Source organism: Bacillus rossius (genome assembly GCF_032445375.1).
Source record: "Bacillus rossius redtenbacheri isolate Brsri chromosome 9 unlocalized genomic scaffold, Brsri_v3 Brsri_v3_scf9_2, whole genome shotgun sequence".
NCBI lineage: Eukaryota > Metazoa > Arthropoda > Insecta > Phasmatodea > Bacillidae > Bacillus > Bacillus rossius.
In genome coordinates, this window is record NW_026962013.1 from 32673271 (window position 1) to 32691486 (window position 18216).

General features: G+C 39.1%; 1 protein-coding gene and 1 long non-coding RNA gene across 2 annotated transcripts in view; one reads left to right on the forward strand and one right to left on the reverse strand.

The window, feature by feature from the left end:
- The window catches only part of LOC134543189 (peroxidase-like), an 82582-nt gene that overhangs the window by 51840 nt on the left and 12526 nt on the right, over nt 1–18216 (reverse strand). Inside the window, exon 2 of the mRNA XM_063388082.1 lies at nt 1333–1446. Coding sequence (XP_063244152.1) covers nt 1333–1446 — 114 coding nt within the window. The remainder of the gene's footprint in view (nt 1–1332; nt 1447–18216) is intronic.
- LOC134543008 (uncharacterized) lies at nt 4331–9743 on the forward strand. The gene is made up of 2 exons (XR_010076875.1): nt 4331–4460; nt 6701–9743. It is a non-coding gene; the product is annotated as an uncharacterized LOC134543008 (long non-coding RNA).

Consider the following 18216-nt stretch of genomic DNA (forward strand, 5'->3'; position numbering starts at 1 on the left):
AAAAAATTCGTCGTTGGTAATTCTGCACAAGAGCGGCTTCTAGGGAGAAAAGGCAAATTGTAATCACAGCGAAAGGTTATTTGGCTGACATATTATATCCGGCATTATTAGATTCGGCACATTCTTTAATCCGGCACCGAGAGAGCCGCTTGCGTTCAGACTTTTTCCGGTGGGTTACTGTTTTCTAGAGGGCTACATATTATAAAAATAATTCAGTGTATAGCCATAGAACAGATAATAACATATTTTAAACTACATTTTTTTTGCATTACCTTTAAAATAGGGTGACGTAGGATAAAACCGACAAAATCGCCGTTCCAGCGCGACCGTGGTGCAGGAAGTACCGCAGATCAAAAGAGATATTACTGAACGTGTCATTTACACATCGAAAGCGTGTTGCCAAACTTTCAACTTCATTCCCCAGAAGCCGCGCTGGGCTGGAGTTAACGTAACTCGTCACTCGGCAGCATCGCCGCTTCCAAGATGGCGTCGCTGGGCCGGCGGCGTACGAGAAGCCCGAGATGTACATCAAGTTCTGTCCCTGCCCGAACACACCCGAATATTCACCTTCGGCCAACCTCGTGAATTCGTTTTATTTTTTTGCGCAGGAAAAAAATGTTTTCAAATATTAAAAGTGGTCGGTTAGGTTAGCTACATTAAAAACACTTTAAATTTTAAAACACTATGGACGGTTAGTTAGGTTAGTATAGCTACATTAAAATAAACATAGAAATATAAATATATATATAAATAAACCCGAGGTTGGCCGAAGGTGAATATTCGGGCGTGTTCGGGCAGGGACAGAACTTGATGTACATCTTATGCTGGATTCACAATTGAAAAAATAACAGTAACAGTAGGTCGTGTGCATAGGATATGAACGTCATGTTTCCTAATCTAACGATTCACAATAGCAGAAAGTTGGTCGTGTGCATGGGAGCGAGGTCGTGCGCATAGGAGTGAAATGAATATTTTAATTTGGTCGCGTACGCATGGCAACACAGCCAATGAGAGAAGAGCAGGGTGCTTTTTTTGGCGGGACTAAAAATATATTTATATTCATCAACAATATTGTGGTAAGAAAATGTCGAGATAATAATAGTATTATCGTAATTTTGAAAGTTAAAAATGTTTATTTACTAACACAGCAAACAGATGTCGCATAGTTCGCGAAATTTCATTGGCTGAAATTAACAGTAAGAATTCGATTGTGAACCGATTTCGCAGTTCGCACAGGTCGTGTGCACAGGTCGTGTGCATGGCTTGCTATGCACTCGCTTAATTTTTTTTAATTTGTGAACCCAGCCTTAGGCTTCCCGGCGGTGTACCTACTCAATCCCGTTGAAGGCGAAGCTGGGCGAGGAGGCGGGCAGGCGGAGCGCGCAGTCGCGTCTCTGTTGCGCCTCGGCGCACAGCAGCCATGCCCACAGCACCACGGCGCCGTTCCTGCAACACGCGCGGCGCCATAGAGCGCTAGTGGACGTAGAACACCCCCGCCGAGTCGGAACCCCGAATACTCCGCGGTAGCGCATCTTCTGATCTTTGCGGCGGAACGTTTTTACAGCCGGCACACAGAAAAAAAAATAGTGCGTGGAGTCCCTCCGCGCGGAAGAAGTGAAACTTCACTGTTTACTTCGCTGCATAGCAAGAATACCACGCGCATGTGCTTGGGATCTACCGACTCACTCTCTTTCTCTCTCCTACTTTCTACCTTTGTGTATCTTTCTTTCTCTCTCCCTCCTGCGTTGGAATATTGAACGCTACTCGTTGCTAACGCTCGCGCTGGCCTGTAACAGGTATAGGCTACTACGCGCATGCGTTCGAGTGCCACGCATTCACTCTCGCTCTGTCTCTTTCTATTCCCCCTCCCCAGGAGCGTTTAACGTTTAACGCAACAGTGCTATCATACCCCCTCCATGGTAGCGTTAAACGTTTAACGCAACTTTGTTGAAAGTCGCATTAGAAGTTTCACTTCAAAAAAATATTATGTACATTTAAAAAATATTCATTTGGAAACAGTTACCAAAAAATAGTTCGTAATATTACAATAAAGATATTATAACTTCGCATACTTTCGCAACTCATAATTTGCAACCCTAAACTCTCAACTTTGAGGTTAGATCCGGGTGTTAACATTAGAATTGTGACAATTTGTATAGGGTTATGGATGATAAACCCATAATTAATTCTTAAATTCCATTGAAGACATAGACAAACACAAGTAGAAAAAGGTCTATTTTCAATGCATCAAAATGCGTGTTTCAAATAGAGTACTCTAAAAAATTTTCAACCCTCCTATCTGTGAAGTTTCACTTCTCACACTCGTTATGGCCATGCACACATGTGTTTTTTTTAATTTATTGCTTTCAAAAAAATAAAAATCCCTTTTGGCACATCCTACAGTCATAGGTAGATTTCGAAGTACCTATTTCTTCTGGAAAATATTTTGCAATCTTCTATAAATTCCTGGAACATTTTAAGAACTTGATTAGCCTACATTACATCCTATATGTTCGCCAATATTGTCGCGGGTTGAAATTTTGCAGGGTTGTTGAAATCAAATTTAGGGACTTTACTGACGGGACTCTGGGCTGGCTGCTCTGTTCACTCGTCAGCGCAAGTGGCGTGACCATGTAATTGGGGCACGGGGCCGGCGCGGCGCGCTGCGGGCTTGCAGAATTTTGTTTGTTTGTTTGGCCGCGCGCTGGCGCAGCCACGGGCCGCAGTTACTGGGGCGCGCTGTCGTAACAAGCCGCGCGGTGTGGCCTGCACATTGGGGTAGAGGGGGGGTAGTCTTCCCAGATGTTCTAGTTAGTTGTTTAGTAAATTTGACTTCAATAACGAGCTTTTGTTATGGTAGGCGCGGCAGGGCGCGCGAATTTAAGCGCAAGTGAGTGGTGACTCGGGGCTCACTCAGGCGGAGGCTATGCGTCTCACCTGTGGTCACGAGTTGTTAGTTCGTTCGTGATGTAGGAATTCAAGCTTTCGGGCGGAAGCTATGGTCGACGCCAGAGGCCACGAGTCGTTTAATTTAAGTTAGGTCATAATGTAGTCGTCAAGCTTTCGGGCGGAGGCTATGGCCCTCGTCAGGGGTCACGCGTCATAGTTTTTAAAATGTAATGTTCGTTCGGGATTTCAAGGGCAGGAGAGGCCCCTACGTTATTTTTTTAAAGTAATCGATCAAGAAAGGCTTTTCGGAAAATGTGAGTATGGACTTATCTTTGTTTTAATTTTAAGTATTAATTATGATTTGAGGTATTCGGAAGGACTAGGGAAGTGTTTAGTGAAGTTCTCTCATTCTCTCTCTTGTAAGGTCGTTCAATCGTTAAGGAAGTAAAGAGATTATTGTTTTAAATTGTAATCCCGCTATTTAAATGTTCTTTAAAATGATGTTGAGTATTTGACTTTAAGAATAAAATAATTTTAATTAAGTATTATGTTATTTTGCAAAATCTCCTTAGTTCAGCTCTCACCAGACATCCTGTACGGGATGACGAAACTATGATCCTAGGTACAGTAAAGTATTTTATGAAGTTAAGACTAGTTGATGCCAAGCGAGTTGTTTCTATGTAAAGAGCTACGATTCTCGCCCCCCCCCCTCTGAAGGTGGATCGTGACAGAAATGGTAGAGTTCGCCGGATAGGTTCTATTTCTGGAGAGAGAGAGAGGTAGATTTTTATGTTTATTATTAAGTTAGTTTCAGCTTCTGATAGCAGGTTATTAAGAGTTTACTTGAGGAGAGGATTACGGAATTTTAGTCTATAGTGGAGGAAGTCTTTGAGATTTTTTTTTTGACGTAACAGATGTTTATTTGAGGATACTTGTAAGGATAAAGTTTATAGTGATAAGTTGTTTTAAGTCGTTGAGTTTATCGGGGATTTTTACGTGAGGAGAATACGTTATAATTTAAATACTTAATAAAGATAATGCAAGTGGTTTAGTTTTATTAAAGTTAATTTAAGATTGTAGGTTAAGAGAATTATAATTTAAAATAAAAATTTTTTGTCGTAAATAGGAATTATTTTCAAGTGAAGTTTGTTTTGTTGTCGTGCGCGTAGGAGACGAGACGTACGAATTAAATCAGTCGAGGGAAGGATAAACGTTAGAAAGGAATTAAAGAGAAAACGAGAGTTTATGTAAAAGAGAGTTATAGAATTTATAGTGATGTTTTGTTTTAATTAGAAAAATGTTGAGAGTTGTTTCAGAACGACACGTCAGTGGACGTGGCAGAGTGAACACGTGACGGGGAGGTGCTGAGACCTAGCGGAGAACGGAGGAACCGCAAGCGAGGGTTGGCGCACCTGATGGAATTCGGTGACGTCACGGGCTCATACGGAGACGTGGACAGGCCGTGACCTTGTTTTGATCAGCTGTACGGTAACTTAGCGATAAGAAAATAGACTATTGGTTAAATAAATTTAAATTTAAGTGTGTTTTAGAAGAAGAGGAACTTTCAGTATGTAAGTAATTTAATTTAAGAAGTGTATGATGTATAGGCTAGAAGTGTTTCGTTGTAAGTTGTTTATGTTTTTGTTAGTTAAATTCTACCTCGGTTTTAAAAATATTTTTTTGGGATTTGTAAACATTATTAAGGAGGTACACTATAAAATCGATAAGCATTGAGAAAACTGGGAAGGCTAGATTTTGTGTGTAGAGGGAATTTACTCCAAAAGAACAGAGAGACAAAATTAATGTTTTCATTAGGGCGAGGGACCCTAAGGTGAGGCGTTGTGTCCCTGGGAAGAAAGGGAATTGTAGCGCAGACCATAGGAGATGGGCTGACTACGGAATTAAGGGTCAGGAGAATCCTGAGAGTTGTGAGTAGTTTGGGGCAGGAGTTCCCCATGGTAGTACCGAAGTGGCTATCCTGTATGGGATAGGGTACCATTTCAATGAAGTTTGTTGGTGGGGTTAGAGCCCCCTGTGTAGTGGGCCTATAGCAGATAGGCACTACAGTGAAATTTTTGGTTATTTTGTGAGGTAAATTCCCTGGAGGTTAAGTAAGATTGGATTCAGTTAGGAAGGAGGGAAATGAGAAACATTGCTGTAGAGAGTTAGTGTACTTGCCTAATGTGAAATTGAATTTTACTAAATTAATTTAGGAGAAAGTTTTGTTCGGTAAATAAATAATAATGGAAGATAGCTAGATAATTAATTAATTTTTTTTTGAGTAAGGTGTTTTAAGTAATGAAATAAAATAAGGTGAAGTAATTTGAATAATTGGGGAGGAGTTTCTTTAAGAGTTTAGATAATTGTTTTTGAATTTATTGAGATATTCAGCCAGTGAAGTTTGAGTGTGAGAGATACAGTGAGATTTTAAGGAAATCGGTTGTTTATTAATTAGGACAAATGAGATTTTATGATTAAGAGTCAGTAAGCATAGTTAAAATTTACGACATGATATTTGTTGACAGTTTACAGTTATTAAGGAGAAAACAGAGTAATCTATTTATTTTTATTTTAATGGTTTGAAGATAAGATTATGAATTTTTTTTGGAAGTTTCTTTGGCATGTTGGAATAATTTTTTTTGATTTTTAGAATTTACAGAGAAAATTTAATTGATTTACATTAGTTTGGAAGTATGGAGGTTTAATGTTCGATTAGCCCTAACTTGATGGTCGGATCCCAAAAGAATGCCGTAAAACCGATAGCCAATTGAGAGGAATGCGGTAGGCGCTTGTGTAGAGAGGGGTTGTGGGAAAACTCCTTGGGACTGATGGCAGATCAGGGGCCCTAAATAGTGTGTGATGCTGTAAAACCAGTGCAGGGAAAGCCTGGTATGCTTAAATTTTTGGGCACAGGTTATGTAAACCTGGGGTTCCATGGGATTTAGTCATGTTAGCTGCTGTGGGACATTGAGATTTCCAGGCTCCATAGTAAAGTCAATGTAAATTTTTGTTTTCTTAAAATAATAAATTTGTTTTTAATTTTTTTGAGATATTTGATTTGTAACAGTGAATACAGACCCCGAGGAATAAGAGTTGTCATGATGTGAGAGGAGAAGGTGGTAGGCCTAAAAGGGTACAGGCACCACAGAGGTTATTTGTATTGCATAATTTAAATATAAGGAAACTTGAGAATTTGAAATTTTGTTGTTGGTTTGTACACCCATAAGAAGAGTATAGGCAGAATTTTTATTGTTATGAGATGTCTAATTTAATTGAAAAGAAGAAAGTTTAAAGATGCAAGGTAACATTATTATTGTAATAATTGAAAGAGATTAAGAGGTAGAGAGAAATAGGCAGTTTTTGTTTGTAAGTACTAAAGTTTACATATAGAAATTTAGTAACTAAGAATGAATAATAAGTTAAGTCTAGTGTAAAAGTTTTTTTTAAGTTTGTTAAGTTAAGAGTCACAAGTAAATTTTTTTTTAGAGAGAATGTCTTTGATAGGAAGTATTAGAAACTTATGGGAATTTTAGGGTAACATAAATAATGTAGGTAATGAATAATAAATAGATGGTAGGTCTTAAGTTAGGATTAACATTTGAAGCAGAATTTAATTAAGAAGAAGGAAAATAAATAGGCCTAATGAAAAGAACAAAAAAGGATTTTATGGTAAAGCATTTTTTTTAAGTAATAAACAATGAATAATAATGTTGTTTCAGGGTAATGTGTACTAATAATACAATTTTTTTTTAGGACCAAAGAACAGGAATTATGTAATTTAAATTAACATGTATTTTTGAAACTGTTACAGATTCCTTAAGATGAGCTGAGCAGCAGTCCAGTTTACAAGATGACAAGAGTTCGAGAGACAAGATACAAGATCACTGAAACAAGAGCCAAGACTGAAGATTCAAGAGAAGAGAAAGCTGGCAGCCATGGACTTACAAGTGGAGATTAATAAGGTCATGTAAAGTTTTATTTTTTTTTATGGAAGACAGTAACTGGAGTTTTTTTTTGTTATAAACATTATTTACAGAACTTTTTAGGTTATAGTAATGTAATGGAACTAGTGAGTTGTGGTAGCTGTCAAAAAGAACTAATACCTTAAGTTTAATTTTTAAAGTTAATTTTCTTAATTTACAGAGGGATTAGTAGTTTTTTTTAAAACCTTATTTAGGTTGGAATTTAAATACAATAGCTTATTATAAATGTGTACGAACAGTTCAAGTTCACAGTACTGATAGGTAGGTCAGATGATCTTATTGATTTTGATGATTTGTTGTTTTGAGTTGATTTTTAAGTGTTGTGAATTAGACAATGAAATAGTTCTGAAAACTTAAATTATTTCAAGCTAAGAAATAGTAAATTTAATTGTAACTCGAAGGACACCAGAATTTACTTTTTTTTGAATTAGTAATGTTTGAAAATTTTATACTTTACAAGAAAGGTTATAAACAAACAGATCGGATGGAACAAGGATGCAGTAAATCACAATTTCAGTTAGAATTATTGATTTGCTTTTGAGGTTATGAAGGAAAAGTTGCTATAATTTAAAAGTTTAAATAAAATGTTTTTTTTTTTTTTTTTTAAATTTGTTTGAAATAGAAAGTTTAAAAGTTAATTAGTCATGATCTAGGTGGGTGATGGGGTGGGAATTGGCCACTCTTTTTCCCTATAACCTCCCTAACATGGCCTTCTATTACATCTAACAGAATAGAAGAAGAAAAATACTTATTATTAGTTAGAATGTTTTTTCATGAAGATACCTGATGAACTTTTATTGTTTGGAAGAATAGAAGCAAGGTTAATCAGATATTTTTACTCAGAAGAAGAAGAAGAAGAAGATAAAGCAGTTTTATGACTCGACAAGCCAGAGATTGGTGTTTCCCCTCTGCGCTTCTATTGACTACGTTGTTTACTCTCATGGGATAGCTGGTTCGGCACCATGGAGAGAGATTGGTGGGCATTGTGGTTGCCCCCAGAAGAAAAGAAGAGTAGAAGAGGTTATGGGTGGGTCATGTGAACTGACCTTCAACCCAGTTACTTCGTGGGGGACTATTTGCTGTATAGAGAAGATCAAGACTCAAGAGTTAGGGAAAATCATTGGAGGTCATGTTTCCCTTCCTTAAGTTTTTCCTATCAAATTATTTGCCTGATTAGATTATGCTAAGGGTGGGATACTTTATGTTAGCAGTTGAATTAATTAATTTTATTTTTTTGTGTGTTTGCATCCTTGCCCATCGATTGCAGTTTAGTAGTTAGTTTTGTATTTGTCAGGCGTGATGGTAATGCCTGTTGATGATGTTTCAGAATTGTAATCTGTTCGTGATGAGGATGGCACAACTCCGAAGCAGATGTGGGGAGAAGTTGTGAGCTGCCCTGGAAGCCAGTCCAGTAGCTGTTGGAGTTGAGTGGTGTTTGCTGATGGCCAGCCCAGGGAGCTACTCTTCTCGACAACACTGACTTCGAGGAGTTGCACCAACCTTCACGAGATAAGAGTTTAATTAATTGAAACACTGTAAGGACACTTAATTTTTTTTGAAGAACGAAAGAAGTATGGTAATAAACGGAAACCGAAAAAAAAAATAATAATAATTATCAAGAATTTGCACATTGTTTAACGAATACTGAGAAACTAAGAACAGTAATTTAATTTGTAAAGAGAGCTTCACTAACAGAACAATTTTTTTAGAATTGAGAACTCGAGCCTCTGAAGGTTCCTGTGAGAACAAACCAGATAAAAGTTTTACATTTAATTTTATGAATACTTGTTGTTTTAAAATAAATCTTATGCAGAATCTAGATGTATGTTCAGACAGCAAGGAACTAAGAAAATTATTATTTTTGTGAAATGAGGAATTTATAGTTATGGTTTAATGGAAAAAGACAATTTGTAATTTTGAGGTAGCTCGATGGGGCTCGAGCTCTGTGAGGGGAGGGTTATGTCGCGGGTTGAAATTTTGCAGGGTTGTTGAAATCAAATTTAGGGACTTTACTGACGGGACTCTGGGCTGGCTGCTCTGTTCACTCGTCAGCGCAAGTGGCGTGACCATGTAATTGGGGCACGGGGCCGGCGCGGCGCGCTGCGGGCTTGCAGAATTTTGTTTGTTTGTTTGGCCGCGCGCTGGCGCAGCCACGGGCCGCAGTTACTGGGGCGCGCTGTCGTAACAAGCCGCGCGGTGTGGCCTGCACATTGGGGTAGAGGGGGGGTAGTCTTCCCAGATGTTCTAGTTAGTTGTTTAGTAAATTTGACTTCAATAACGAGCTTTTGTTATGGTAGGCGCGGCAGGGCGCGCGAATTTAAGCGCAAGTGAGTGGTGACTCGGGGCTCACTCAGGCGGAGGCTATGCGTCTCACCTGTGGTCACGAGTTGTTAGTTCGTTCGTGATGTAGGAATTCAAGCTTTCGGGCGGAAGCTATGGTCGACGCCAGAGGCCACGAGTCGTTTAATTTAAGTTAGGTCATAATGTAGTCGTCAAGCTTTCGGGCGGAGGCTATGGCCCTCGTCAGGGGTCACGCGTCATAGTTTTTAAAATGTAATGTTCGTTCGGGATTTCAAGGGCAGGAGAGGCCCCTACGTTATTTTTTTAAAGTAATCGATCAAGAAAGGCTTTTCGGAAAATGTGAGTATGGACTTATCTTTGTTTTAATTTTAAGTATTAATTATGATTTGAGGTATTCGGAAGGACTAGGGAAGTGTTTAGTGAAGTTCTCTCATTCTCTCTCTTGTAAGGTCGTTCAATCGTTAAGGAAGTAAAGAGATTATTGTTTTAAATTGTAATCCCGCTATTTAAATGTTCTTTAAAATGATGTTGAGTATTTGACTTTAAGAATAAAATAATTTTAATTAAGTATTATGTTATTTTGCAAAATCTCCTTAGTTCAGCTCTCACCAGACATCCTGTACGGGATGACGAACCTATGATCCTAGGTACAGTAAAGTATTTTATGAAGTTAAGACTAGTTGATGCCAAGCGAGTTGTTTCTATGTAAAGAGCTACAATTCTCGCCCCCCCCTCTGAAGGTGGATCGTGACAATATTAAAAAAAAAAGATCGATTTGACATTTTCTCGTATTCCATGCAGCAAAATATTTTGAATGTTTTTAACTTAATGCATTCAGCATTGAAAGTCTTACCGAATTTCATATTATGCCTACTAAGGTAATTATGCAATTATGTTTTATATTCAAACACTATTTTTTCATTCCTTGCACTAATACGTGATCGTTTAAATTTTTTGACAAAGGTATAAGGTCACATCAATATGGTTATTAATAAATTCCGACAAATTTGATATTAAGAAAGTTTTTTATATTTCAACCCCTGTTATTACAGTAATAGTTCGTTTCATCAAAAATTGTTTCAGTCAAACGTTTCCGATAAAGATTAGGCATTTTACCATAAATTAAAATGTATTCGATAGTATATCTATTATAAAAAATAATGACATTTTGTCTTTCTATCCTTGTTATTTCCAACCCTTGCAGAAATGGTATGTATTATCAAAAATTGTTTCAGACAAAAGTTTTAGGTAAAAATTATAAGATTTACAAACAATTTGAATGGATTTGATGGTGTACCTACTAAGAGTGTAACGTTTTTTTTAATCCTACCCCTCATTTTTTTAACCCCTTGCAGCAATGGTTCGTCTAATCAAAAATTGTTTCAGACAAAAGGTTTAGATAAAACATATAAGATTTACAAAATATCCTAATGAATTCTATGTTGTGCCTACGAAGGGAGGTATAATTTTTTATGTCCTCCAACCCTTGTTTTTTTCAACCCCTTGCAATAATTGTTGGTCGTATAAAAACTGAGTTATGATACTTTCAAACAGATGTGATAATTTTCATATTATGGGAGTTACAGCTGTTTTTCTGTTTTTCAAAAACCTTCCCCATTTCTGCCCATTTGGTTGGATACTGCCCATTAACAAGTTCGGCCTAGATTTTCCACTACTATATTATTTTTATGTATCGCTTTGTAAGTGATTTGTGAAAAATTGCGACAGTTATCGTGTCCACTAATATATATATATATATATATATATATATATATATATATATATATATATATATATATATAGTTTTTGAAATGACGATGGTTTTGGGGTCTATGGGCCATGAAACTAAAAACTATACAAAAAATTTCCGAAAGTCGCACCGTGGTAACGGCTACAATATTTAGTATTTCTTTGAAATCTACCTAAAATCAAGTCCGAATATGTACTTTTATATCTATTCTACCTTATTTAATTCTAAGGCTGGAATGTGTCTCGATGGCCGCGTGGTCAAAGGCATACGTTTTCCAAACCAGTGGTCCAGCCTGTCATAGTTAGAATCACCACGCTTTCGATGTATTTTGTATGAAAAAAAATCGTAATATGCTCTTAAGGGTCGTAATTATGGAAGTTAAGGAACATCGACCTTTCGTGCATGAGATAGAGTGATGTGGACGTACTGTAGGAACAAACTGCAGTGACACAGATGGTTGGTCATAATTCAAGATAGTAGAATCCTAAATGGTGGGAAGCTCTAGAATTCAATATGGCGGAAATGTTTTAAAAATGGTGGCTGTGACATCATTTAAAAATGTGCGAAATCCGAGTTATCAGCAGGGTCAAAGTCAAATGCCCAAGTCATACAACGTCGAAAGGCAAAAGTCATCCAATGTGGCGGTGACGTCACGATCCAAGATGACTGACACCAACCCTAATCCTCGAGCCGGAACCAGCTCTCGGAGGAACTACTTCGTACTGCTGATGCAGACTGTGGGCGTAGCTCGGCGGGGGGGAAAGCTGCCCCCCCCCCCCCCCCCAGCTGACGTCACTGCGCTGTTCTCGGTCAGTTCCGCCCGCGCAGCTGACGGGCGGGGTTCCAGCCGTATCTCCGCCCCACTTACAGCGGTGGTTTGCTCCAGGTGCGGGGTGCCCGCGATTCACATAGCCACGGTCAGTCCCCGAACGTATCCGGAGTTCACCGCTCGCCCGTGCTACTTTTCGATATTTCATTTACCTATTTCGCGATTTTGATGTATTTTAAACGTTGCTTAACTAACTCAACTTTCGTCTTAATTGCGATCACCCAAAACGAGCGTACGCCTACACTCCCAGAAAAATAAGCAATGAACGGATTTTTGCGAGAACTCCGATGCTTTAAGATTTCAGGGGTGTATCTGTGTTTGTGAGGCGGAATGATAAGTGCGACGCTAGCTGGTGCTTCTAGCGCGGTGTCGCCTCTAAGCGCAAGGATATGAACTGGCGCACATTCTTCTCGTAGTGCATGGGGCAACTATTAAATTGGAGCTGTAACCATAACGTTATATGGCAGAGAAATGAAGATAAAGGTGTAATGCAAGGCCCTTGGGTACTATCAAGGATCTTTACCGGACGTTTCATGTCTAAGTATTATTCCGAATAATCGCGTTTTAGTCCTTTTCACTCTCCTAAAAATACAGTTTAAAAAACGAACTACGCGAACATTACTAAACCATCCACTCTCAGCGCATTCTCAACTGCTTATCGTAAACACACCCTACTTGAACAGGTTTGAAATTACGTGGTTTCTTCTCAAGTTCTGCACACCGTATGTGTATACCTAGGTAGGCGGGTCCCATGACAACGATTTTACATATTTATGAACGTGACCCAACCTAATTAGCCTCGCATTGTAGTAATTATCGCCTGTACGTAAGAAAAACTAGTCAACCCTCCCGAAAAAAAAAACAACTGTATTTGAAATAAATATAGGTAGGTATATATTTTTTAACAGACCTAACCTACCGTTTACTTTTAAAAAAAAAAAGCACGAAAGTGAAGTATTCGAGCGTCTGACTCGAAGCCAATGAATAGTAAGGTTTCCCCTCCAGGTATGAGCCGACTAATGAGCAGTCAATAACGAGCCCGCATGCCCTCCACATGACATATATTCCACTGAGCCAGCTCACTGGCTACTAATTTACTGGTAGCAAAAAAAAAGTACCGTAAGTGTAAACACGCTAACATGTTAAATTGCCATTCGCTTTACTACTTGCGAGTTGAGTGTTGGTGCTACTTGCTTGCCATTTTTTTTTAATGTTGGTTTTTTTTATAGGCTTTTGAATAAATATTACCTATTGCTGTCGTTACCATGGTGCGACTTTCTGAAAATTTCTACCTAGGTTTTCCGTTTCATGGTCCCTAAACTCCAAAACCATCGTCGACTCACAAGTATATTTGTATATACATTTAAGTATGGACAGTTAATTGACGTAGGTTTTTCATAAATTACTTCCAGACTCATGCTTAAAATATAGAGATATAAAATCTCAGTCAAGTTTGTAAATTGGCGAAATTGGACCAAAATGTATAAATTGGGAAAGTTATTGGGAAAGTTGGAAAAATTACTATAACTCCCTTTAAATAAAAAATATTACATCTACTTGAAGTTATATTATCTTCTACGAGTACTACAAAAACTTTTGATCAATTTTTTTTATAACGCCAACCATTAGCTCAATAAGTGGGAAAATTAGGGATTGAAGAACAACATATTCCATAGCTCCTTTAGTAGACACAGTATCAAATATGTTTGGCGTTATTGTTTTCTTACTAAGTATGATATAAAACGTTTGCCTGAAACAATTTTTGATATGACCAACTATGACTGCAAGAGATGACATTTGGTTGAAATGAACTTTAACCCTTTTTATTCCAAAGTAGAGAAATATAAATATACCTGCGCCGTATGTAGAACGAGTCGAAGTAATGTAATGATTAAACTCAAAAAGTGATAATTATATTGACTTGAAAATAGAAAAAAGATTTTAAATAGTAATCCTTTATTTTATTGTGATATCTCAAAAGGTTTCGAAGACGTTATAAAAAAAATACACCAGAAAACACGCAACATATCTCATATAGGTAAATTTTAAAAATATACATCAAATTGATGATTGATTTGTAAATTAATTAATAAATTCCATGCAAATATTAAAAAAATATAAAATTACCATTTATTAATTAAATTTTATAAGTAAATCCCACACAATAATTCCAGTAATTATGGACCATAACTTTTTTTAATTAGTACACGGTTGTGTTGCACTTGGGAGTAAAGTAGGTGGATCATCAGGTATACGTGGCATGTTTTCGAGTTAGTGATTCCACTAAAATGTTTGCACTTCTTGCTCTTGAACATAAAACAAACAAAAAAAAGTAGTTAACAGAGAAGCTTTAATTTAATATAGTCTTTAGTGTTCAGTAATTATCCACCTTTCCTTTCTAAAATCATATGTGAATTATTCTGTTCATGCGAACGAAATCGCGGATCAGCCATTAAATTAATAATCGTGTTTAACTGCTGCGACGAGACTATAGAATCTACGCCATGATGGATGATAAATGGGTATATGTAGGGACCGGAAAAATTCGCGGGTTCAATGACCTGCAGGATGAACTCCATAGTTCTACATACACTCGGTCAAATGCCACCCACTCATTGGCTTCTGTCTTGTGAGACGTCCCAACGTAGCAGCCTGTGATTTGATAAAGCTTTGCTCGGGCGTTTCTCATTGGCCCAGAGTCATCCAGGTGAGTTGTGAGCCAATAGCAGAGGCAGCACTGAGGTATAACTATTTGTATTTTAGCCTATCGCGAAATGAATTCGCGAATTTTCCCGGTCTCTAGGTATATGTGTATTCTGGTTAAAGAAATGACTGAAACGGTGGCGTGAGTCGGAGATGTTTGCCCTCGCCGGAGGAGCGTCTCCCGCACGGGCGCGATGAAAGGAAAGCGGGTGTTCGGCCAGAGCTGTACGTCTGAAGGACGCGCCACGTGTTCTGTTGGCGTGGCGCAACTTTACTGGAAGACCGTCTTGCTCGCCCGGCCACACTGCTGGCATAACCCCCCCCCCCCCCCTCCCGTCTCTGTCTCGCCCGGGGCACATCGTCCAACACTGCGCTGTTTTCCGAACAGTGGGGACGCTTTACCGAAGCAGCTTCAACAAAACAATCATTTAATTTCAAGGCTGCGTTCCGCGAGGATGTCAGACTTCTTTCGACACCAGCATAACCTGGTGTACCAACAAGCAAGTACTTCTTCTTCGGCAGTCATCAACGTATATTATTATTTTCACACACACAACTTTCTTGCGATTTTCAATACGTTCACGTTCAAGTTATTCGTCTGACAGTAATAGATAAACATAAAATGGCGTAGACAGCAGTTGACTGGCTAAAGAAAAGACTATCGTAAACATTTTTTTTTTTACTGAAAGTTAGCGCCACCTACCTCCCAAAGGCCACAAGGATTCACGAAAAGACGGGAGAGACTCGTCCTTTCGCCAAAGGCTGCATCGGAGATTCTAGGATCCTTCGGGCTTGAATGTTCGTTTAAGAAGATATTCGAAAACAGCATATACATCGTGTTGATGTAACCTCGGATGTCCTGTCACATTATTGTCTCTACTTCCAAGTGGTGAAGAGACTATACCTGTAGTAGTTCGATAAGCCCAAATTTCCGCCATGGCTCTTAAATTATGAGTGGCCAATGGGTATGAAAGTGTTTTTGAAGCTCTTGGAAATCCCGTGGAAAAACCCATGACCTCTGAAATTAGAGTCTAGTGTAACAACTGTGCGAATATATTTTCTCTTAGTACCTGGTGGACTATAAGACAGCGCAGTTTTGAAAAGCCAGCGAGCACTGTGGCAGGATAACAATAAGGTGCTGTCATAACCTAGAAATACAAAACTTAGAAACACACAAGATAGAATTTTTTTTTATTATACCTGTTCTAAGTTAAGTGTTTCTAATTTATGAAGATTTTGATTTACGTGGTTCGGCTTTGTGTGTTGCTAAGTTACGTGTTTCTAAGTTATTAAAGTTCTAATTTGTGTGTTTCTAAGTAATAATGTTTCTAATTATATAGTTCGGCGTTGTCTTTTTCGTAGTTATTGACAGTTCTATGTTATGATTTTCTAAGTTAACGTTGTTTCTAAGTTGTTTGGTTTGGCGTTGTGTGTTTATAATTTGCGTGTTTCTAAGTAATGGCTGTTTTAATTTGTGTGTTTATAAGGTTTGTGTGGGTCCCTTTCACAGTCTTCCCCTTACAATTATTTTTCCCAAATATTGTTATTACACGCCGTGTGAGGTGGCACATTCAGGAAGACGCGGCCTTGACTCCAAACCAATCATCCTGGTGGTTTCCAATGGGACTCGGGGTCGCCGCCAAAGATTTCGTACTTCAACTGTTTACGGGAATTTAACAAAAGACTCTACTCGGTCCGTCGTCCTTCACAACAGTCACCTAGTTGTGTCCATCGATGGCGTTCTACCTATCGATTTCAATGTGGGGCAGTTTGTAGAAGTACTTAATTCGTAATAGTCCCGCGAAATGGGATGTGAGGTGTGAGGAATACGGTGACAAAAATCAAAAAAGGAGTGAAAGCTTGGAGGGAAGTGGTGCGAAGATGGTATGCCGATTTCAACCGCACGGAGCCTACCAAACAAGATCAAACCGGTAAGAACATTTCATTCGAATTATTAGAAATATTTAAGAGTTGTAACATCGTGCTGACCTCCCGCTGGGATGCGAAGTTGATTCCACAAAGTTGCTCGGTGCGAGTCTTCACGCGGCAGTCGGCTAGTTGAGAGCTGCTAGTTGAATGAACCTAACCGCCTCGTCAGAAAGGGGCGTAATCCCCGTGGCGCGGTGCTGGTGTGAAGGGTGCAAGGGGGGGGGGGGGCTGACTCGGACCCCGGAAGGCTGCGACGCGGAGGTCAGTGGGTGAAGGTTGGCAGCGCCTGGCGGGGACGTTGACAGCACAGAGCCTCCATTGTCTCGGAGCGGAGGAACTGCAACCCCCCCTCGTTCAACCTTCATGGTGCTGTCGTCACATTGCGCACACCACGAAGCGCATGCGCGGCTCCGCGTTCTGTTAACACGCGCCCGGCTTGTGGGGAGCCTCAGGCCAGGTTCATAAACTACGAGCTTTGAATATATATACTGTATAGAAGTCGCGAGTGGATAGGATTTACTCTACGTTTTTCAGAAGCTTATGATGAGCAGCTTGGGAACTTCACCGCTGCAGTGCGCTGCCGTAACGCCCTGTATCGTCGTAGTTGTTATTTATACGTTAGAGCGCAGCACTGTCACCCGCTGTCATTCCCCGCACCCCTCATCCATCATTCACTGCAGTTCAACGTCGTTCACCAGGAGGGGGAAGGGGTGTCTGAAGAGTTGGACACTTGTCCGCTAGGGACCACCACAAGTCGATGCCCTAGAGATGGTGGCGATTGCGGCGATGAATTAACCAACTACCTTAAAACCGTATTAGAATTTTTAACCTGGGCTGGCGACTTCTATACAGTATATATATTCAAAGCTACGAGTGATAACGCAAGACTCTAAAAGTTCTATAGCGATGTTTTCAAATACTCGTTTATAAATTACGCAACACGCAAATAGTCAACTGAAGCATCGCCCAACTTTCAACTCTTCGTGCGTTTCGGCTTGCGTTTACGTCTTCCATATTTGAACCAGAGTGTTCGAACCATAAGAGAATTGAAAAAAAAAAAAAAATTAATTAAGAGAAACTGCGACCGCAAAATTGATGTCAGTCGGTTTGTGCCTGACGGCGGGAGCAGATGTCATTTCCCGAATGTTTTATCATTAAAAAAAAAAACCTAGCGTGTTCGTATGTGCTATCGTCGTTGTATTGTCCGCAATATCTGTTGAAGTCCAATCGCTGGATTCACAAGTTTTGTTGTCGCGTTATCCACATTATCTGTTTTGTATCATCGTTGGGTGCGACTGTTGGTCACTGTGTTGTTCAAGGTTTTTTTTTTTTTCGTATTTGCATTTCTTGTAGCAACTTTATCCTCGTTCTCAGCTCACTATGTTCGAATGTGCCGTAATATTTTACTAATTTTTTCCACGTAGTTCTTGGTGCTATTTATGCATTCATTTTTTGACACCGGCTGATTTGGGCTTGTTTTCTGTGTGATTGTGTATTCATCTCTTTGTCCTTTACTGAGCTATCTCTGTGACGTACAGTGTTAACCAGCTTTATGCGTATAAAACGTTTGAAATCAATTCTTATCCCCCCCCCCCCCCGGTTCAATAATTTTTCAAAGAACGTTTCAATTCTTTCTTAGCTATTATTTCGTCAGGGTAGCTTTCAGCACAACCCATGTTCCCTCTCTCATATATTAGATCTTGTTATTTGCTATTTAGCCTATGTCTTGTCCCCGTACTATTTTGTATGAGCAAATCCTCGTAAAAGTTCAGAGTCGTGACTTAATTGTTGGACGTGAGTTTTAACAGTCGCAATGTTATTATTCAAAATAG